Here is a 21540-nt window from a genome sequence, read left to right on the forward strand (position 1 = left end):
GACTCTCTGATTCCTTTCCTAGCCTGTCCCTTGGTGCTTGGGGAGACTTTGGGAGGTCTTTGTCCGATGGTGACAACAATCAAAAGAGGTCAGAGGTCAAGACAGCTCTTCCACAGAAATGAAGATATCTGCAGACACTTCCTGCCTGCTGAGGCCTGTGCAAACACCACTACCCTGAATCTTCCCTACAACACGCTCAATTAAACAGGAACAATCATGCCATTTCAAGTTTGGAGGGGTAAACCGAGGCCTGCCTAGTCTGTGTGCCTAGGAGAAGGTGAGCTGGCACCTGCCCCTGGCATTGTAGCCCCAGGCCTGAGATCACTCTTTGACTCCTGTGGTGCCTTGGGCATGGGGACCCTCTGCATGTTGGGCAGAGTCCAGGGGCATGTCTGGCACCCTTTATTTCCTCTGTTGCCTTGGGCCAGGCTCTGGCTTCTCTGAACCTTGGTCTCATCTTTGAGGGGTGCAGCCGTAGCCTCTACTTGGCTGTGCTGTAGGGACAATGGAAATCCCTTGTAAGTACCCAGCTTCGTGTTGGCATCCAAGGCCCCTCCAGCCCCTCTGTACTGCTTCTCTGTTCTCTGTGAGGACAGTGTTTGTCAGAAACCAATTCTATCCTGTCGCGTGGACTCTTAGCTCCAGATGTTAGGCTTATTATCAGCCCTGTCTGTCTGTCCATCCGGCTGTCTGTCTGTCCACCCACCCACCCATCCATCTGTCCATCTGTCCGTCCGGCCATCCACCCACCCATCCACCCACCCACCCATCCATCCATCTCTTTGTTTGCTTGTTTTGACTGTGGTGTTAATGGTGGGAGTGGGGTCTCATGTGTGTAGGCGAGCATCCTCCACCGAATCATACCCCAGCCCATGCCCATTTGACAGGAGGGAAACTGGAAGGGCACCATGGCTTGTGGAGAAGATTCAGTTAGATGCAAAGCCATGCCCCCGCCACACCTGGCCTCCCTCAACCTGAGAAGAGGAAACAGGTCTTCAGGGGAAAAGGACTATTGTGAACCTCCCAGAGAAGGAGTGTGGAGTCCCGGGCAGTGGGAGGCTGGGCAGTGAGGGCCATACCCAGAGCAGATCAGTGAACCCTGGGCCAGCCACTTAGGCCTTAGCACAGGGGGACTGTGCAGTACTCTCAAACGTTCTTAAGTACTCAGTGGTCCCGGGCTACTTGCCTAGTGAGCACGAGACCTCAGGTTCCATCCCTAACACTGCAGATAGTAGTTATTACCATGAGAAACTAACTTCCAGATGTCATCTGACACAGGATATAAAGTAAAGAGGAGATTTCCCTTTTCTGGTCCTACCCCTTGTCAGACAAAACATGTGAAGACTTGGGGATTCTTCCAGAATGTTCTCTAAGCCTTGAGCACGTGAGCATACACCTGCACACACAAATCATGCACAAACCAGTCTTACTACAGCAGTAGTGGTTCTTGTTTGCTGTAGGCAGCACAGAGCCCAGGGCCCGGGTCATCTCAATCCCTCACCAACCCTGTAGGGTCGGTAGCTGGTGAGATTGACCCCACTTTCCAGATGAGAAAAGCAAGGCTCCACGATGCCAGTGGAGATAGCTCCCTGCCATCAGGAGACCATAATCTTTACATTTTTCTCTCTACTTTGACAGTGAGGCAGGAGCATCTTTCCAAACTATGCTGAACTCTGGCGCTGCCCAGTGTCCTCAGGGTGATGAGGCTGTTGTTTCTTTTTTTTTTTTTTAAATGGTTTATTTATTTTTATTTTATGTGTATTGGTGTTTTGCCTGCATATATGTTTGTATGAGGCTGCCAGATCCCCTGGAGGTAGAGTTACAGGCAGTTATAGGCTGTCATGTGGGTGCTGGGAATTGAACCCAGGTCCTCTGGAAGAACAGCCAGTGCTCTTAACCGCTGAGCCATCTCTCCAGCCCCCAGTTGTTTCTTTAGAGCCCCCGATCTGTGGAGATCATTAGCCCTATGTGATTTGTAGAGAAGCCTCTGGCTTTAGGGTGGGGGTGAGGGGATTCGATGGCTGTGTCTTTGAGGGTGGCAGGGCCCTGGCTTGAGGGATGGGCCTGGGTTGGGTGAGGTTATATTGGGGGAAGAAGGTTCTGGAGTTTCCTCAGGGTTCCGTGCTGCAGCAGCTAGACCAGGCTTTCCCAGAGCCAGCGCTCTGCAAGTATTTGGTGACAGGCTGAGCTTCACAGGGGGTGGGGGCAGGCCTATGGAGGTGCTGGCTTCAGCAGGCCCTGGTCTATGGGTACTGGGATGTGGCAGGGGGTGTGGAGTTAATCAGGAGCCTATGGTCAGGCACTCGACCCACGGGAAAGGGCCACCTTCCTCTTGGGACCTCAGGCCTCCCAGTTCACATCCTCCACCGCTTCCCTTTGGCCCTCAAGGACCTATCTCTCCTTCATAGCTTTCAAGTGGCGGAAGAGATGGGGGGGGCCTCAAAAGAGTGACTCATGGTGACTGGGCAGATGTCACACCCCTACTCCAGGGAGCCTGAGGTCTGGGTCTGAGTTCTAGGAGAGATACCCTCCAAAGGGAGCCTCAACTCCACCCTGTATGTCCCCCCCCCCAAAAAAAAAAGCAACTGCTGAAGGCCTTGTTGGTGTACTCCTCAACTACTGGAGGGAGGGAGAGAGAGAGGGAGAGAGAGAAAGAGAGGTCGGTCCTGGGGCGCCCTGAGTTCCCTCCGGTCCCCTCAGGGAGCCCTTTTCCCTGCCTGCCCTGTGTGGCTCTTACTGCTGTCACCCTCCCCTTTTCACTCTTGCTGTGTGACTCCAGGCAGGTTCTTCAACTTCTCTGGGCCTGGGCCTCCCCATCAGTGAACTAAGGATGCTGTTAACACCCACATCCAAGATGCTCATGAGAATGCAGTGTTTGCCAAGAGCTTAGAGCGGGACCCAGCTTCTGGCGGGTCTGGACACTGACACCCAGCAATCCTCGCTCGGTCTCTGTAATGTGACCCTCTCAGTGACTAAGCGGGGCACAGTTTTGCGAGGCTGTGCTCAGTCAAACGTTTCCCGAGCAGCTGGTAGCGGCCTGTCTGTCCTGGGTGCTGCTGAGAGGGAACCTGGTGTCCAAGGCGCTTGGTGTCCATTGCCTCCTCATAGACAGCAGTTCCCAAGTCCACTTGGGCTGGTTACCGTGCTCCGAGGCCGGTACAGGCCCTCTGTTTCCGGTGCTGCGCTCGTCTATCCCTGCGGACCTGAGCACAGAAGTTCCACACTGCCGCCTGCAGCAGCCTGCAGGGTGCTGGTCGGAGAGCAACACTCATGTAGCGCTGCAGAAAAGAATTCCAGGATGAGTCGGTATAAAGCAGAGTTGAGTTCATTTAGGAAAGAGTTTGGGGGGTGGGGAGCTAAAGAGAGGGCTCAGCAGTTAAGAGCATTCGCTGCTCTTCCAGAGGACCTGGGTTCAATTCCCAGGACCCACATGGCAGTTCACAACTGTCTGTAACTCCATTTTCAGGGAACTGACTCCCTCACACAGACACGCATGTAGGCAAGACACCAATGCACACGAAATAAAAACAATCATTTTTAAAAGAAGAAGAAAAGAATTTAGGGCTAAGTGCTTGCCCCACATACAAAGGCCCTGGGTTCCCTTTCCAACAGGATAAACAGGGCTTGGCGGATCAGGAGGCTATCCTCAGCTACCTAGCAAGTTCAGGGTCAGCCTGGGCTATGGGAGAGCCTGTCTGGAAAAGATAAGGTGACGAAGCAGCGGAGGAAGCCGCCCTCCTGCCAGCATCTGGCTTCCGGTGTGCATGTGCTGGTGAGTGTGCCCACATATACACAGAAGCATGTACACCTCGCACGCGCACACAGACACAGATGTAAACATGGTTCGTTGCTGGTTCAGTGTATATTTATTATTGTGTGTGTGTGATATGCGTGAGTGTGGGCACAAGCATGCCACAGCGAGCCTGTGGAGGTCAGAAGACAACTTTTGGGAGTCCCCTCTCCTGTGGTTCTGTGGCTGGAGCCCTGGTTGTCGGGCTCCGCAGTGGCCTTGGCTGGCTGAGCCGTCTCTCTGGCCCTCCTTTAGCTTCTTACTGGAAATACCTCTACAAAAAAGGACGTTGCCTAGGTTGGCAGCCTCTCTGCAAGCTTTAGTTGTGCTGGAGTTACTAACTCTCGGCTAAAGAGAGACTTGGACAGTCTGTGTGAGAGGTTCTTTTCCTTTCCCACAATCCCTTGATTTCCCGTCTCTCTGTTCGCCCTCAGACTCAGAGGCTGCTGAGTGTCGCCTGCCCATCTGCCGCAGCCCACTCCTGGGCTGGCTCCCAACCTTGCTGCCTCTTCAGATACCTGGTGTTTGTATAGCCAGCATTAACCACAGACCTCTTCCACAGACAGCTCCTGCCCCCCACACCAGCCAGCATTGCCACCTGTGGTCCAGGCCCCCTTGGATTTGCCTTTAAGGCCCCCACTTTACTTGTCTGTATACTGGGCGGGGGTTCCCCTTGGTGTAAGGTCTCGGGTGCAGGGCCTATACCTGTGTTCTACCTCCTCAAAAGATGGGGCATACATCTTCCGCGGGCTGGTTCTCCCCCTCCATTCAGGCACATCTCTCGATAAGACATTCCTGACCCCCCTCCAGTGACAGGGGCACACTATGCACTGCTGTGATCATTCCAAAGAAAGCTCTTGCTTCCAGACAGTTCTTTGTATATGGTAAATAGATTTTATTTTTAAATCTGTTTTATATTTTGCATTGTCTCTTAAAATCCTTCTGGAACTGTTAGCCAAGGACCTGATGTCCAGGAACTAAACAACTTCCTGGGGGTTTGGGGGGGCCAACTGGGTTGGCTTCTAGCAAGCCAGGCTGTAGGGAAACCCATTGATCAGCAGACCCCTCAGAACAGAGTCTGTGAGTACAGATGGGCACTGTGACCTGGAAACAGGCCCTCCCTAACTGCCCACTGCTGGCCTGGCCCTCAGGAGTCTCTGATGATCCCCTTGGGCAGGCCTCCCCAGTCCCACGTCCCCCGTGTGAGCCTCCACAGCTCCAAGAGTAAAGGACGGACTGCTGTACCCAGGTCCTGGTGGGTAGGAGCCACAGTGCTGGGCTTGGTACTGAGGACACCTGAGGAGACTTGTTCCGTCACTGTACTTTGAGGAGCTCTGGCCTAATGCTGAGGCCTTCTGCATCCCAGGGATCTCCCCCACCCCCGGCACATCCAGAGCACATGCCAGTGACTGGGTGTGCAGAGTAACCCCTGCTGTGGCCCCATTTGGTCACGCTATAGCTGTCACATAAAGGGAAGAAATGGCATAGGGATGATGTCTCCTACCAGTGTAGTCTAGACAGCTGAGACCAGAACTGGGGAGTTGGCTTCTGAGCCTTCCAGACCGCTCTGCCACCTCCTTTCTCCTGTTCCCAGGATCTTTGGAAGGGACAACGGGCATTTTGGCAAGGGGGGGCTTCTGATGATCTTAGGGTGAGAGCGCTAACAGTTCCCATGTTCCCATCCCCACAGAGGCTCTGCAGATGCGGACGTTGAGGCCCAGAGAAGGGGAGCCACTCGCCTAGGGACACACAGCAAGAGAGGTGGAGCAAGGTCTCTAGGTCAAGACCCCGGACACCACAGCTGGCATTTGTGCCAAGGCCCCAGGCTGCTCCCCAGACCCGCTGGGGTAGCCCTGCTGCCCCCCAGGTGAGCGGAGATGAGAAAGGGAGCCCCAGCCCAGCCTCCTGGCTTGGGCACAGATGTGGAGGAGGGTAGCAGGGTATTGGATGCCATGGAGCCTTCAACATGGTTCTCTCTGTGTCCTGGTCCCAGGACCTCCCAAACCTTGGGCTTCATCTTTGAACTCAGGCTTCTCTCACCACTCATCATCCATTTGGCTGTTTATTAAGCACCTGCTGTGTACCTCACTCTGCACGGCAGTGAACAATTATAGGAATTAAAAGAAGAGGGGTTGCATGTAACCAAGGGCGGGTACAGTGGTCAGGGGGCTCATGAAAGGATTTGGAGGCCCCCTCCTAAAGGAAGTGATTGGAAATGTTTTTATATATATTGCGCTTTATTTATTTATTCTGTGTGCTTATCGGGAGGCGTGTGTGTGTGAGCCATGGCATGTGTGAAGGTCAGAAATCAGAGGGTAACTTGCAGGGGCATTTCTTCCCTCTCTTTCCACCGTGTGGGTCCTGGGGATTGAACTGAGGTTTGTGGCTACCTGCTGACCTCTACCTGCTGAGCCGCCTCCCCAGCCCAGGCAGCTGAGCGTTGACGGTACTGATTTGTCCTGGGGAAGCTGTCAGTGAACAGTTTGCAGAGGTCCTGTGGCTGGAGGGAAGGCCCAGTGGCCATCCCTTCTTCAGGCCACATACTGCCTGGATGACCACATTTAGCACAGCACACCACGCCCCGTGGTAGACAATTGGTCAAACCTGAGTGAGCCTCCTATGTGCTGGGGACACAGATATGACTCGGTGTCCCTGCAAACGAAAGCCTGAAACTGACTTTGGGTAGCGGAGGTCGGAGCTTTGGACTGGCGTGTCTTCTCTCCGTAGCTCGGTCCTAAGGTGCCAACCAGTGAAGAAACCGTGAGGCCAGCTCTCCCGGGCTGGCTCTTCCCCTTCCCAGGACCTGTTTCCCTACCCGCTGAGTGGGTGGGGTGCTTGTCTGCTCCCAGAGGCTCCCCTCTACTCAGGGTCTTCTGTCGCCCCCAGCCAGGACCATGGGCAGCAACAAGAGCAAGCCCAAAGACGCCAGCCAGAGGCGCCGCAGCCTGGAGCCCGCCGAGAACGTGCACGGGGCGGGGGGCGCCTTCCCGGCTTCGCAGACACCGAGCAAGCCCGCCTCCACCGACGGCCACCGGGGGCCCAGCGCTGCCTTCGTAGCCACCGCGGCCGCGGAGCCCAAGCTCTTTGGAGGCTTCAACTCCTCAGACACCGTCACCTCCCCGCAGAGGGCGGGGCCTCTGGCAGGTCGGCTCTCCCCCCTTGCTGTGTGTCTCTGGGCTGAGGTGCACCCTCTCTGGGCTCCGGGGGTTTGGTTTACCGGAGACTGCGAGTGGGGTAGGACTTGTAAACTGGAAAGCGGGGTTCCTGTCACTTTGGAGGCTGCTAGGTGCATAGCATAACGGGTTCCGAAGGAGAGGGCTGTAGGGAACCCCGAAGTCCAGAGGGAAGGACCGCCCTGGACCGCCCTGGACCGCCTAGCTGCAGCCTCCCGCCCAGCCTTTGTTTCCGACTGTGCCGTGCGGTGGCCCGAGTGCGCCCCTGCGCCCTCTGTTGGCGCTGCGAGGTGCCGCAGCCCTGTCGCCGAGGGGCTGGGCCGGGTGACTCACGCTCCTGCCAGATGAGTGCACGGCTACACACCCACTCGTGCAAATCCTACGCTTAGACCGAGCCACACGCACGGCTGCACACCGCCACGGGCACATCCCACGCTCAGACCCAGCCACACGCACGGCTGCACACCCCCACGGGCACACCCCACGCTCAGACCCAGCCACACGCACGGCTGCACACCCCCACGGGCAAACACCATGCTCAGACTCAGACCCAGCCACACGCACGGCTGCACACCCCCACGTGCAGACACCACGCTCAGACTCAGCCCCAGCCACACGCGCAGCTGCACACCCCACACAGGCACCTCTCACGGCCAGACCCAGCCATGATATGCGCCCACATTGGGCACGTGCCCACACTGAGTGGAGACACCATGGACATGTCCACTGTGCTCCTGGACGCACAACGAGGCCAGACACCCGCAGTGCAGCACACAAGGATACAGGTGTGCCCAGAGCCTCGCACCCTCAGACGCGGCTGTGCACTGCACCTCCAGTCATTGCTTGCACACGGGATGCAGACAGAGGCTAGGGTGCCCGGCCCCACAGCCCACCCCAGGCGACCCTTGGACAGGCTGCCGACTTCTGCCTGAAGCAGCCACACACCATCCGTTCATTTGGGAAGCATTTGGGGGCCTTAGGCCACAGAGGGTGGGCTGCAAGAGTCCAAGGAGCCGCTGCGGGTGAGGAGAGACTCTGAGGGGACGGGCTTTGTAGCTCGGCCCAGACACCCAGAGCTTCCAAGGACACAGACACCGAGGCGGAGTCCCCACTGCATGGGGCCTGAGCAGAGCAGGACGCCTGTTCTCCGCGGCCTCTGCTTGTGTCGATGGGACGCACCAGGCAGGGAGCACCTAGCCTGCCTGTCGCCCCTCGCTCCCTCGCGGGGACGCAGTGTGCCACTTCTCAGGGTTGGGCAGGTGGCTGAGGCAGGCAGTCTCCGATCCCAGCCCCAGGGCTCTGACGCCTCACGCCCCTCTCTGCAGGTGGGGTGACCACCTTTGTGGCCCTCTATGACTATGAGTCACGGACAGAGACTGACCTGTCCTTCAAGAAAGGAGAGCGCCTGCAGATTGTCAACAACACGTGAGTGGCACGCCGCCGGGAGAATGCACTGGGGGCGTGGACCCATCTCTCCCCAGAGCTGCCGGCAGAGGGCAGTGCAGACCCCGCACGGCCCCTCTGCCCGTGGTGGGTGGTGGCCCTCCCTAGACCTCCCCCACCTCTGTCCTCCCTCGTCCCGGGCCCTGCCTTCGCACCTCAGCCTCTCCCTCTCTCTGCTTCTCTCTCGCTGGCCCTTAGGAGGAAGGTGGATGTCAGGTGTGTACCGAGGCCAGGTGGAGGGGGATGCTTCGCTGAGGCTGGGGGCTGCTCTCTGCATGCGCTTCCCCCACTGCCCCTGGGTGTGGTCTCCAGCTCCCCCTCTCATCCTGCATCCCGCCCTTTAAGCCAACCCCTCCGTCTTCTCCCCATACTTTCCTGTTGGCTCCCCCCGCCCCCCCCCTTTCTGGTTTGTGATTCCACTCCGAGTGCCAGCGACACGCGGGACCCAGTGCATTCTGGAGGCCAGGGAGGGCGGCAGTGTGGTGGGGAGTGGGCTACCCCAGGCCAGGCCAAGGGTGGGTAGAGGTAGGCTGGGGTCCCCGAAAGGTGGCCCCAGGAGAGGGGCTGCCCGTCAGAGGAAGGAGCAACCTCCCTGGGAGGTGGGCAGCTGATGGTTGGAGGTGCTCGCTGGGCTGCGGGGAGGCCGGGGGCCCTCTCCTTGGAGCAGGTAAGGTTTGGGGAGTTTGATTTGGGGCGTTCTAAAGCGTAGAGGAATCCGTCACTGAGAGCCCACAGGCCTGGCCAAGGAGGCAAGCTTTCCACATCCTTCGATGTGTCTCGCTGCCCATGCCTCCTGATCCTTGCGCATGCTGTTCATTTGCCTGCAATATTCTTTCTCCTCTGTCCATCTGGTGAACTCCTATTCATCCCTCAAGATCCAGGGTGGGACTGCCTGCAGTGGGAGGCAAAAGCGAGCAGGTGCCATGTGCTGTGCCAGTCCTTCTCACCCATGCCCCCCATCATTTTGTCATCGCTGACCCTGGGGGCAGCAGTAATGGGGGAGGGGCCGGCCCTATTTTACATATGAGGAAACTGAGGCTCAGAGTTGTGAGGGCCCTTGTCCAAGGTCACATGGCTACTGAGTAGCAAGCCCCGGATGGAACCTGGACGTTTGCCCTCCCTTTCCTAGACTGCCATCCTGTCCCCTTGCTTCTCGGGGCCTCAGCCTCTGTGGATTCGGGTTGCTGCGTTTGGCTGTGGACGCCAGAGGCTCCTTGGACTTCAACCTCTCTCTGCTGTGGACTATGCTGTGTGGCTTTGGGCAAATCATGACTCTCTCTGTGCCTCATTTTCCCCATTGGGGAGATGGATGCTTTGGATTGAAAGATTTTAGAGAGCTTCTGACCTGAGTCTGTGTAGCTTTGGGCAAATCCTCTCCTACTCCGTGCCTCAGTTTCCCCAACTCTATAAAGAAAACACTGGTCTCTCTCGCCAGAGTGACTGCGTTTTCCTCCTCTCTCAAATGTGGTTTCTTCAGCTGGGGTGGGAGTCTTGCCTTCTTCCTTGTAGGATGACCTTGGGGGTCAAATCAGACAGGAAACTGTGTGCACCCCAAGCAGAGGTGGAGCTTTGGGGCACGGGTGCTGAGTGAGCTTGCACCCTGCCTTGTGTCTGTCCTGCACAGCTCAGTCATACCCTTTCACTGCACATGTCCATCTAGAAGGGACCCCTCTGGCCCAGCACCAGTCACCAGAGCCAGGTCTGATGCCCGCCTGGCCTCCAGCAGGTCCTTTGAGCTTTCCCAGCCCTGCTTGCCCCTGGCCTCAACCTCTCCGTCTATAAAGCTGGGTGAAGATATGCTCAGACATCAAGTGTGCTCAAGCTGGGACTGTGTGATGTGAGGCCAGGGCCTTTCTGTCTCTGGGCCGGGGTGGGGTCGCTGTACATCTTCTCAGGGTCGAGGCAGGGGCCAAGGACCACACCAGCTGGCTCATTTGATACCCATCTTGCCCGTCCGCAAACCTTGCATGGAGATGAGCTGGAAAGCCACTGAGCCTCATGGTACCCACAGGGAGGCACCTTCCCCGGGACCAGGACCTGGCTTGGCTGTGTGACCGTGCACAGAGCCCTTCGCTTCTCCAGCCTCAGTATTTCCATCTGTACAGGGGGTGTGGGAAGGGCTGGACCCCACCTCCCAGGCCCTGTGCCCCGATCTTCCCTCAGACCTCCAGCCTTTGCCCTGTCCCCTTTGGTTGCTTTGGATGTGAGGCCTCTGGCTGTCCCCTGGCCCCCGTTCCCAGTGTCCCCAGCACTGCCTGGCTCTCGCTCTCTCCCTCGGCCCCCTGCCACGGCCTCTCACCACCCCCATCTCTGCCTCTTCTCTCCTGTCGGGCTCTCGCTTGCTCCTCCCTCCTCTGTCTCTGGACCCCTGCTCCAGCCAGACCTGGTTCACATTCAGATGGCTGCAAAGGTACTTCCGCCCCCCCCCCTCCTGCCCAGGCCCAGAGCCCGAACCCTGCTAGGACCCCTCCTCCCTCCTCCCTCTTCCTCCTTCCTTCCCCTCTTCCTGGGGCAGTTGTTGTAAAGGGCCCTGGGCACCGGGGCTCTGACACCTCCTTCCCTATGACTCGCTGTGTGACTTTGGGCCTGGCCCAGTTCTCTCCGGCTTCACTTCCCCTGTGGACAGGGGTAGGCTGCAGTTTTGGTTAAGGACCTGTAGGAGTGAGCTATGATTTGGGACAGCGGCAGGTATGGCTTGTTTGAAGGGATGGACCTGGACTGTTGCTGGGCCCCAGAAGGGCCAGCCTTGTCTCCATTGGGTGTCAGGGCTCTCAGGGCTTGGCAAGACGTTGAAGGTCTAATGTGGCATTCATCTCATGTAAACCCTGCTTACCCCTCCTCCTCCCCTAGACAGGGAGCTTCCTTCCTCCCTCTCTCCCCAGGCAGCCCTTGGCACCTGCAGGCCGCTATGCACTTCTGGACAGTGCCTCTGGGCTCAGTCCTGGGGCTGACAGGGCTCAGTTTTGCTGAGGTTTTGGGTGGCATCCTTCTGGGTCAGCGTGACAGGGAGGTGTGAGTGCCAGGCTAGCTCCTGCTGGCTTGCTGTGGACACAGGCTAGCCCAGCTTCCTTTGCTGCAGAGCCTGGCTGTGCACCTGGGAAGGTCAGGGTTGCTGACCCGGCTCCTCTGATGATACCGTTCTTTGCTCCCTCCCATCAGAGAGGGGGACTGGTGGCTGGCACACTCGCTGAGCACGGGACAGACCGGTTACATCCCCAGCAACTACGTGGCACCCTCCGACTCCATCCAGGCTGAGGAGTGAGTATGTGGTTTAGCGTCTGCTTGCTGCCATTGCCACCTTGAGCAGTGGCCCTCCTGGGCCTGAGTGGCAGCGGTCTGGCCACTCTGGGTCCCAGCACCCAGCGCCAGCATGGTGAGCAGTGAACACTGGCCAACCAACACAGATTTGTCCCTCCCACCCCAGGTGGTACTTTGGCAAGATCACCCGACGGGAGTCCGAGCGGTTATTGCTCAATGCCGAGAACCCCAGAGGGACCTTCCTTGTGAGGGAGAGTGAGACCACAAAAGGTATGTCTGAGACATCTGTGGCTGGTGGAACTCGGCTTTGAGGGTATTGTCTGGGCTGGGTATTGGAGAGTAAGTAGGAGTTTGGTACATGGGATGGAGAGGGAAGAGCCCTTCGGTGGAAGACAGGTAATCCAGAGGTTTTCAGGGCAGCCACACTGAGGCTTTCTGTGTTGGCCTTAGTTTCTCACACGGGGGTGGGCACAGGTAATGAGTGCACACAGCCACACTTGTCCCTTGTTCCCGGGACGGTACAGATGCTGGGGGGCCCCCTCTGTTTCCCTTTCCCCTTTCCCAGGGGCCTCTCCTGGCCTTCCCCTTCCCCCACAGTCTGTTTCTGCTCTGTTCCTGCCTCTTCTCCTAGCCCATCACCATGGCAACCAAGCCAGGCTGCTTCCTGTGGGCCTGGGGCTCAGCGGGAGATGGAAAAGTGCCTGCTCCCCCCTTGTGTGCTTATGCATGGCTGGAGCTGGCCAGGGCTGCTCGGGAGTGAGATGTGGTGTGGTCCTGGTTCCTGGGACTGGGGGGTTGGGCGGTGATGGGCAAATGTGGTCACCGGGCATAGGTACATCACTGTGGGTATATGTGGTTCCGCTTGGCTATGGCCTTTAGCCCGTGCCTTCCGTATAAATGTGATGTGTGCCTTCTGCAGAAACCATGACTTCCCAGTGTAGCTTTGAGACCGGGAAGGATGGGTCCCAGGTCCAGCCCCGCCTAGCTCGCTCACAGGTTACCCGAGGATCATCGTATCTACCTGCCAATGTCAAGTGGGACTCCAGGGGCCTCGGCAGTGGGTCGTAGGGAGGCAGGCCTTCCATTCAGAGCTGCCTACTGCCCGTCAGATCCCTGGAACCTGTGCCCCTCCTCGGGGGCTCCCCTTGTTCCCTGATGCTACCCCAGATATCCCTGGCTCTATTTAACAAAGGTTTCTGTCTAGGACGTTGCCAGCTGGGGTTTTTCTAGGCTCCGGGGAGGCGGGGTGGCCCCACAGGCCACACTCAGTGTGTGCCTCCTGCCCTGGGCTGCTATGGCCGCCAGGGTCAGTCCTCACACATGTCCACATAGCCAGCTATGACTCCTGCCTGCTCCGCGTGTCTCCAGGAAGCAGAACAGGACAGACATGGCGGTGGGCAGATCCAGAGAGGGCAGCGGCCAAGCTAAGAACACACAGCTGCCTGGGGCCTTCCCTAGACCCCAGCCAGGATTTATGGAGTGCTTGCTGAGAACATATAAAGCTTCACAGTAGTCTCGTTGTGTAGAGGAGGAAACTGAGGCCCATAGAGGACCAGCAGTGGCTTCTCAGGGTCTCACAGTAGGGATTCGGAGTCTTACCAGAGCTAAGAGTTTGGGGTAATCCCTGCCCTGGGGGCTTCGCGCCTTGCCTGAATGACTGTGCCTGCGTGGCTGCTCTGGAGCCTGTTCCTGGTCACGCGAGGTGCTGAGAGAGGGTGAGGACTAAACTCACTTCCTCGAGCAGGGGGCACATCAGCAGGCTGGCACAGCTGTCTCCTCCCTGCCTGTCCACAGGTGCCTACTGCCTCTCCGTATCCGACTTCGACAACGCCAAGGGCCTCAACGTGAAGCACTACAAGATCCGCAAGCTGGACAGCGGCGGTTTCTACATCACCTCCCGCACCCAGTTCAACAGCCTGCAGCAGCTGGTGGCTTACTACTCCAGTGAGTGCCCCCTGGCTGCCACCCCAGGAGGGTGCGGGGTACCAGGGTGTGCCTCCTCAGCCCTGGGGTGCCTCTCCTCCACCTCTGCCCCGCTTCCCTCTCTCCCTGCCCAGCCCCCTCCTCTCCTTCCTCTGCAGCTGGCTGATGAGGAGGGGGTCTGCCTTGAGCAAGTTAGAAGGGAGGGGCGGAGGCTGCTGGTGATTGTTTCTGCAGCCCTAAGACTGGTCTGAACCGGTTCCTGGGAGAGGAGGAGGGGGAGGCCTCTTTGATAGAGAACAGCAGAGGGGGGCTGGAGCTGGGGTGCGGGGCCGTGTGCAGCCGTGAGGCTGCTGTGCCCGTCTGTGCATGGCGGCTGCAGGCGTAAGCTGCTAGAGCGGCCCCCTATGGTTTCTTTGGGACCAGCTGCCTCTCTATTGGTCTGCCTCTGCTCTGGGGCTTATTTGGTCCCCAGACCAAATCCTCTAGGGTGAGGTAACCACCCTAGTTACCCCTCAAAGCCAGACCAGGAACCTCTTCCTCTGGAATGCTTTCCAGAGCTCCCAAAGGATTCCCAAAGCCTGCTTGATCCCCCGTCTATCCTCTGTCACTTCTGTGGTCCTGAGAGGTGACTAGGGAAGCTTGACAGGTGTGTGTGTGTGTGTGTGTGTGTGTGTCTGTGGCTTCCTAGGGTAGGCTCCCATACCTGTTCGAACGCCCCTGGTTCTCTGGCACCCTCAAATCTGATGGATGAGTGAATGAATGAGTGGGTTGAGCAGGTGAATTTCGTGTTGCAGGCCTGTGAGGAGTGGAGACTTACAGGAGGGTGTCTGTCTAATCCCCCCCCCTCCGAGCTGGTGTGCACGCGATGAATAGGGCCGTCCCCCCAGGACAGGGAAGCCAGCTTGCTGGGGACCCTGCCTAAGCCCTATTGTCTGCCTCCATCTCCAGAACATGCTGATGGCCTGTGCCACCGCCTCACTACTGTGTGCCCCACATCCAAGCCTCAGACCCAGGGCCTGGCCAAGGATGCCTGGGAGATCCCCCGGGAGTCCCTGCGTCTGGAGGTCAAGTTGGGCCAGGGCTGCTTTGGAGAGGTGTGGATGGGTAAGCAACACACACCCCTGTCCCCACCCCAGCCAGCCAGCTCAAGGACCTCGGGTCCCCCTCTCCTTAATTGTCTCTGCTGAGCAGCTAGTCTGCTTTTATTTTATGATTGTACATTAACCGTACAGAGTGTCACATTTCCTGCGATATTTTCAAACCTACACGTAACATACTTGCTCATGCCCCTTCACCCTGACCATGACCCAACTGGCGTCAGCACTGAGATGGACACACCCGACTCCTTGTAGCCCATGCTTGGAAAGACTAGGGCAACTGTGTACCAAGAGCTGCTGGGGCCTGGGCACCACGGTCCTCCAGGCCTGTGAGTGTCTGGTCAGGTCTCGCACCAAGCCTTGGCCTCCTGATGTAAAATGGGGACCGATGTTACTCTTCAAGATGCATCTGCATATTAGCTTGGCACAGAAAGAGAAAGTGCTGTGGCGAAGGGGAAGTCAGTGTCCTGTTTCCTGTCTAACCCTGGATCCCTGGGAGTCCCCTGTGACAGTGAGCTGCAGACAGCCCTAGCCAAACCCAGGGCCTTCTGCCCAGCCAGGAGGAGCACAGGGGCACTGATTGGGGCTGCGGTGGCCAGACCATTTCACTCTCCTCCCTTCAGAGGGCGCTAGAGGGGCTGGAGCCAGGTGGGGAAGGGACGTATGTCCTGGTCTGTGGAGAAGAAGGGCAGAGGGAGAAGCCAGCTCCCAAGCTCAGACCAAAAGGAGGATTTAGGCAGAACCTGGGCGAGCCTCAGTCCTTCTCAACTATGATTCTTGGCAAGTGTGCAGTGGAGATCTGAGAGGGCCTCCCACTTTTTTCTGGGGCACTACATAGACCAGGAATTGCCATAAACAGATCCCTGGATAGTCTGACTCAAGAAGGGCCAGAGAGCTGACCTGTGCTACCCTCCGACCCAGTCCTGTGACAAGGGGGACTCCCGGGCTGGCCTGTCATTTCCCTGCCTGGTGAGGTGCTGGCACTGAGCTAACCTCTTGTTCTGGTGGCCCCAGTGGCCCCAGACATAGGCTTCCTTTGTCCTGGTTGCTGATGCCTGGAGTCCTGGCCGTGCCCCACCCAGCAGAAACATGGTCACCCCAAGTGAAAGCAATTGAGATGGGACCTTGGTCACCTACCCATCAGGCTACTGTCCTGCTCTCTGGCAACATTCCTTACCAATCACTGTCTCGTAGCAGCTGTGGTTTGTTCGCCGGCTCCAGGCGCTCCTTTCTCAGCCCTGGGGGGAGCCTCCATTCCTTGAGTCTATTTTAGAAGTGGGAACACAGAGTCTGAGTAAGGTCCCTGGCCATGGCTGAGCCCGTTCCATGAGTTCGGAGGCCAGAGTTGAGCTTAGGCACCCATGTAGGCCCCAGGGCAACAGCATGGTGGCCTGTGCTGAGGGCACTGTCACTCCCCCACAGGAACCTGGAACGGCACCACGAGGGTTGCCATCAAAACCCTGAAGCCAGGCACCATGTCTCCTGAGGCCTTCCTGCAGGAGGCCCAAGTCATGAAGAAACTGAGGCACGAGAAACTGGTGCAGCTGTACGCTGTGGTGTCGGAGGAACCTATCTACATTGTGACCGAGTACATGAGCAAGGGTAAGTAAGGCGCGTGCCTGGGGAGAGCGCCGCTCAGGGGCCTTGCACAGAGCAGGCCACACGAGGGCAGCTTACTTCTTACCCCGAGCCAACCCTCGCTGCGTGGACGGCTGGATGAGGGACCGCCTCGCTCCTTTCATAAATAATAACAAGAAATAATAATACCTCTTTTAAAAAAGGGATTATCCTTCGGTCCTTTACCACTGTCAAGATCCCTAGGTGGTGTGGTGACTCACACCCGTAATCCCAGTGCCCAGGGGGTTGAGGCAGGAGGATCTTGAGTTTGAGGCCAGCCTGGCTACATGGCAAGAATGCCTCAGTAAATGCCACGTGGGGCTGGGACTGGAGCTCAGTAGGTAGGGTACTTGCCTAGCGTGCACAAGGCCCGGAGTCTGGCCTTAGGTTGGATCCCTAGCTCTGCACCAATTAGGCATGATGACATAGACCTGTGGTCCCAGCACTGAGCGGGTAGAAGGAGGAAGATCAAGAGTTCGAGGTCAGCCTCCATTGCATAGTGAGCTGGGCTACTTGAGACCCGGACTCAAAACACAAAATGTGTATATAGCACCCACGTTACCTCAAGCTTCCCTGCTGCCCCTAGTGACCGGGACTCTCCAACCCCAGGCTGCCACTGGTTGGCAGGCTTGGTCCAGGTAAACATAATGTGTCTTGGGCTTTACACATAGTCTTTCGGGAGTGTATGCCTGAGTGTCAAACACTGAACTGAGGCTTTTGAGCAGGCGATCAGAGTCTGGGAGCCACAGCTTCCTGCACAGGGAAACCCTGGCAAGGCTAGAGCTGGCTTTTTCTCTCCAGGGAGTCTGCTGGACTTTCTCAAGGGGGAAACGGGCAAATACCTGCGGCTACCCCAGCTGGTGGACATGGCTGCTCAGGTGAGTCTCCCTTCCCACCTTCCTAGACACCTTTAGCTCTCGAGCTTAGAGCGCCCCCTCTGGGAGGCCTGCTTTCATTACACCCAAATCTCCCCTTGCTGCTCAGTGGAGCCCTGGCTGGTGCCTGGGGTGGTAGGTAGGTAGTTCTGGACAGCACACCATATCTGGGCATCAGAGACGCACATATACAGAATTAAAAATAAAAATAAAATATTAAAAGTTAAAATTTGTTGTTTCCATTTGACAGATGAGGAAACCGAGGCTCAGAGAGGGGACTTGGGACAACAGGCAGGACCAGGCATGTTCCTGTGTCCATGGGTCATCTGGGACCTCTTTTTATACTCACCTGCTTCCCTGGTTGCATCTTATTGTGACTTCTCCATCGCCCTTTGCCTGGCCCCCTCCCTCACTGAGCTCTGGTCTACCTTTTCCTTTTCTTTTTAAAATTTTTATTTATGTATGTTTTTTTGGGTATAAGTGCTCTGTCTGTACATATGCTTGCACACCAGAAGAAGGCATCAGATCCCATTATAGATGGCTGTGAGCCACCATGTGGTTGCTGGGAATTGAACTCAGGACCTCTGGAAGAGCAGCCAGTGCCTTAACCGCTGAGCCATCTCTCCAGTCATGGTCTATTTTTTCAAACCAGCGATGATTACTCTAAGCTGAATGAATTCCTTGCTTGAAAAGACATGGGATGGGCAAGGCGTTGGCCCTCTCTCTATCCTCGGGCATGACCAGCCTGGGGCACCGGTTTACAGCCCTGGGGTGGGTGTGGGTTGGCCCCTGAGCCAGGCTCTCCATCTCTACAGATCGCCTCAGGTATGGCCTATGTGGAGCGGATGAACTATGTGCACCGGGACCTCCGAGCCGCCAACATCCTGGTCGGGGAGAATCTGGTGTGTAAGGTGGCTGACTTTGGTCTGGCCCGGCTCATAGAAGACAACGAATACACAGCCCGGCAAGGTGGGAGCCCCTGGGGGGTGCATCCGATGGTTTCAGCCTGCCAAGTGGAAAGCAGAGTAATGCTCCTGTGGCAGACTGGTAGTGACGCCCTGCGCTTTCTTGCCGTTAGGTGCCAAATTCCCCATCAAGTGGACCGCTCCTGAAGCTGCTCTCTATGGCAGATTCACCATCAAGTCAGACGTGTGGTCCTTTGGGATCCTGCTGACCGAGCTCACCACCAAGGGACGGGTGCCCTACCCTGGTGAGGAGGCTACACCTGTGTCCCTGACCTTGGCCCTAAGAGCAAGTCTCACCCCCTACACTACTTCTGGGCTTCCTTTTCCTGGGGCTGGTTACCAAAGAGGCTAATCTCTGATCTCAGGCTGCCTCTGGTCAGGGCTCTTAGCCTCAGAGACAGGCTGCCTGGGTCTCCTAAGGCATCGCCTCACAGCCTTCTGTTCACAGGGATGGTGAACCGTGAAGTGCTGGACCAGGTGGAGCGGGGCTACCGGATGCCTTGTCCCCCCGAGTGCCCCGAGTCCCTGCATGACCTCATGTGCCAGTGCTGGCGGAAGGAGCCTGAGGAGCGGCCCACCTTCGAGTACCTACAGGCCTTCCTGGAGGACTACTTCACATCCACCGAGCCTCAGTACCAGCCTGGGGAGAACCTATAGGAACTGTGTGCACAGGACTGTCGCCCCGAGGCTTCTGGGTGTGGCCTCCGATGCACCTGCCTCCCTTCACCCTCTCTTTGGGGCTGGGTTGCCTCAGGGACAGGGAAGCCTGGAAGGACAGGTTGAGGCTGGTACAGTGACTGCCCCACAGCCTGCCCTGGCCACAGGCCGGCTCTGCATTCTCTCTGGAGTCAGCCTACTTCTCGTAGAAGACGCTTGGTGAAGAGCAGGGGTTGGGGGGGGGGGGCGGTTTTCCAGCCTCAGCCCACCCCACTCACCTGGCTCCTCCCCACATTCTTCACCCTGGGTCTGTTTTAGGCTGGCCAAAGAGCCTTTCCAAAGAGGAATGAGGCCCAGCCCTTGGCCTAAATCTACTTCCTGCCCCTGGCCGTCCTTGTTGGAGGCTTCTGGGTGGAATTTTGGGTCTGGAACCACCTTCCATGGCTCTCAGGCTAGACGGCCCAAGGCCCAACGTGCACACGTTGGGATGAGAGTCTGAGTGAGCTCTCCGTCAGCCCTGTCCTCCACAGGGGACCCTTGGCGATCACCAACACATTGTCCTCATTTCTCTGTTGGAAAATGGAATCCAGAGGGGCTGTGACTTGCCCAAGACCACGAGCAGTTCAGGGTTGAGGTGGGTTAGCACCTGGTGCTCCCTCTGTCTTCCTCAGGAACCAATGAGAACTGTCCTTAAAGGCAATGGACAGGCCGGGGCCTGAGACTGGTTTGCCGGTGGCAGAATTCTGCCCCTGACGCCCATGGGTCTGTCGTGGGGGAAGAATGGAGGCAAGCATGACGCTGAGCCAGGGATGAGGGGTGCAAGGTGATGGTGTGGACCAGGGTCAGTCACAATGTGGGTGGGCTTTGACCTTAAACCCCAGCCATGAAATGGAGTGAGCCCCCAGGCTGCAGAGGCAATCAAGCGGAAGAGTAAGAAGTTGGGAACCCCAGTTGTCCTCCTCCTTTTGTCCTGATCATTTCAACACCTGGCCCCTGCTCTCCGCCCATGCTGGTACCTCAGCTCATGGGGAGGGAGGGAGGGAGGGAGGGAGCTCCTTGGCCAGGGAAAGGTGGGTGGGGAGACCCTCACTGCTGTGTCCCGACACTGGCCCTGCCCTCTCTCTGAGCTACAGTCGCTGCCCCGTGGCTGTGGCCCAGGCCATTGTTCAGCCCCTGTATAGTTCACAGCTGGGAGTCCAAAGGGCCCACAGCCCCTGGACAGCAGTCAACTGACTGCTTGGTCCCTGACTCTTCTGCCCAGCCTTGGGGTATGTGGTGGCTTCCCTCTGCCTCAGTGTCCGCATCTGTAAGGTGGGGTAGTTGATGGTCTGTGGCATCTCAACTGAGGGCCCCTGTGTGTATGTGTGTGTACATGTGCCTGTGTGTCTCTCCTTGTGTCCATATTTAACATGTAAAAACACCCCACTCTCTCCCCAGACATGACCATTTCACCCACTGCCCGCCCCTTCACAGCAATAATGTCCTCACTGCCGGGGCTTCGAGCCAGCCAGGCCCTGCCTGCAGGGAAGGAGGCCAGGCTTGGCCTGCTCTGACATTTCCACTTCCCTCCATCGTCTCTTGCCCAAGTTTTCCCATCTACCTGGCAAGTCTGAGCTCGCCACCCCATTCTCGCCACCCCACTCCAGCTGCCCAAGGACCTTTGTATATGGTGGCCTCAACTGTCCTGTTTTCTTCTTTTTTCTTTCCTTTTCTTATTTTTTTCAACAGTGTTTTGTAGATTTCAGATGACTATGCAGAGGCCCTGGGGACCCTCCAGCTCTGGGCAGGACCTGGGGATCCCACATTCCGTGGCCCAGGTTTAGAGGGAGGGGAACCCAGAACTGGTTGTACATACTTTGCATACTGTCTGATTAAACACAAACAGACCTCAGTTTGGCCAGCTGTTTATTGAACATCTACCATGTGTGGGAGAGAAAGAAGAGTCCTGGCCTGGATGTGAGGGGACACAGCAGTTAGGCACCTTGATCCCTGCAGCTGGGTGGCTTCCGGGACTCGGGGGTGATGTGATCAGATGGGACAGATGCAGCAGCACCAAGGGTCTGGGGGAGGCGAAAGTTTAGGGCAAGGATGCTTATGAGACACGGGCAGCTGGCATGATGGGGGCAGGGCTGCCTAGCCTGCATGGAGTGTGTTCATGGGTGTTCTCAAAGGCTGTGTGTGTGTGTCCTGGTGGGGTGGGTAGGAGTGAACCCATGCAGACCCTGAGCCCCTGGGGAGAAGCCCTGACACCTTCCTTGCCTTGTCCCCGACCCATCTGGAGACCTGCAAAGACTTCTTTTCTCCAGAGTAAACCGGGGCCTGCAAGTCCCTGCCAGCCGCTCAGTTAAAACCAGAACACGTCTCACTTCATGTCCCTTCACAAGCCAGTACCACGGTGGACACCAAGGCCACCCCATTCTCCCGACTCCATCTCCCAAAGACTTTGTATAAGGTGGCCTCGACTGTCTACCTGCTTTCTTTCTTTTTTGAAAATGTGTGTCAAGGAACAAGGCAGGTGTGGATAGGGGCTTATGGCCTGTGTCTTCTGCTTCCCCGCAGATCTTCTATACTCGGTGCGGTCACGCTCTCTGCACACACACACACACACACACACACACACACACACACACACACACCCGTGCTCTGTGAGTAGGGGTGATCTAGGTGAATGTGGCATGCTACAATAGGTGGTGTGAGTTCACATCCACCTCCACGCAACGCTCTCTAGCTTTCCCTTTCCAC

General features: G+C 57.3%; 1 protein-coding gene across 9 annotated transcripts in view; it reads left to right on the plus strand.

The window, feature by feature from the left end:
• Positions 1 to 20689, plus strand: part of Src (SRC proto-oncogene, non-receptor tyrosine kinase) — a 48126-nt gene extending 27437 nt beyond the window's left edge. For 4 of the 9 annotated variants that reach the window (XM_037205392.1, XM_028855558.1, XM_028855561.1 and 1 more), the window contains 14 exons: positions 5481 to 5657; positions 6677 to 6934; positions 8289 to 8388; positions 8605 to 8622; positions 10784 to 10816; positions 11566 to 11664; positions 11831 to 11934; positions 13459 to 13608; positions 14536 to 14691; positions 16107 to 16286; positions 17103 to 17179; positions 17992 to 18145; positions 18255 to 18386; positions 18590 to 20689. In XM_037205392.1, coding sequence (XP_037061287.1) covers positions 6685 to 6934; positions 8289 to 8388; positions 8605 to 8622; positions 10784 to 10816; positions 11566 to 11664; positions 11831 to 11934; positions 13459 to 13608; positions 14536 to 14691; positions 16107 to 16286; positions 17103 to 17179; positions 17992 to 18145; positions 18255 to 18386; positions 18590 to 18798 — 1662 coding nt within the window. In that variant the 5' untranslated portion in view covers positions 5481 to 5657; positions 6677 to 6684 and the 3' untranslated portion in view covers positions 18799 to 20689. Of the gene's footprint in view, positions 1 to 22; positions 278 to 3549; positions 3773 to 5480; positions 5658 to 6676; positions 6935 to 8288; positions 8389 to 8604; positions 8623 to 10783; positions 10817 to 11565; positions 11665 to 11830; positions 11935 to 13458; positions 13609 to 14535; positions 14692 to 16106; positions 16287 to 17102; positions 17180 to 17991; positions 18146 to 18254; positions 18387 to 18589 lie in introns of those variants that run through there. The other 5 variants (XM_037205393.1, XM_037205394.1, XM_037205396.1 and 2 more) reach the window with 4 other exon arrangements.
• The last annotated feature ends 851 nt before the right edge of the window (positions 20690 to 21540 follow it).

The sequence above is a fragment of the Peromyscus leucopus genome, chromosome 4 (genome assembly GCF_004664715.2).
Source record: "Peromyscus leucopus breed LL Stock chromosome 4, UCI_PerLeu_2.1, whole genome shotgun sequence".
In the NCBI taxonomy this organism is placed as follows: Eukaryota; Metazoa; Chordata; class Mammalia; order Rodentia; family Cricetidae; genus Peromyscus; species Peromyscus leucopus.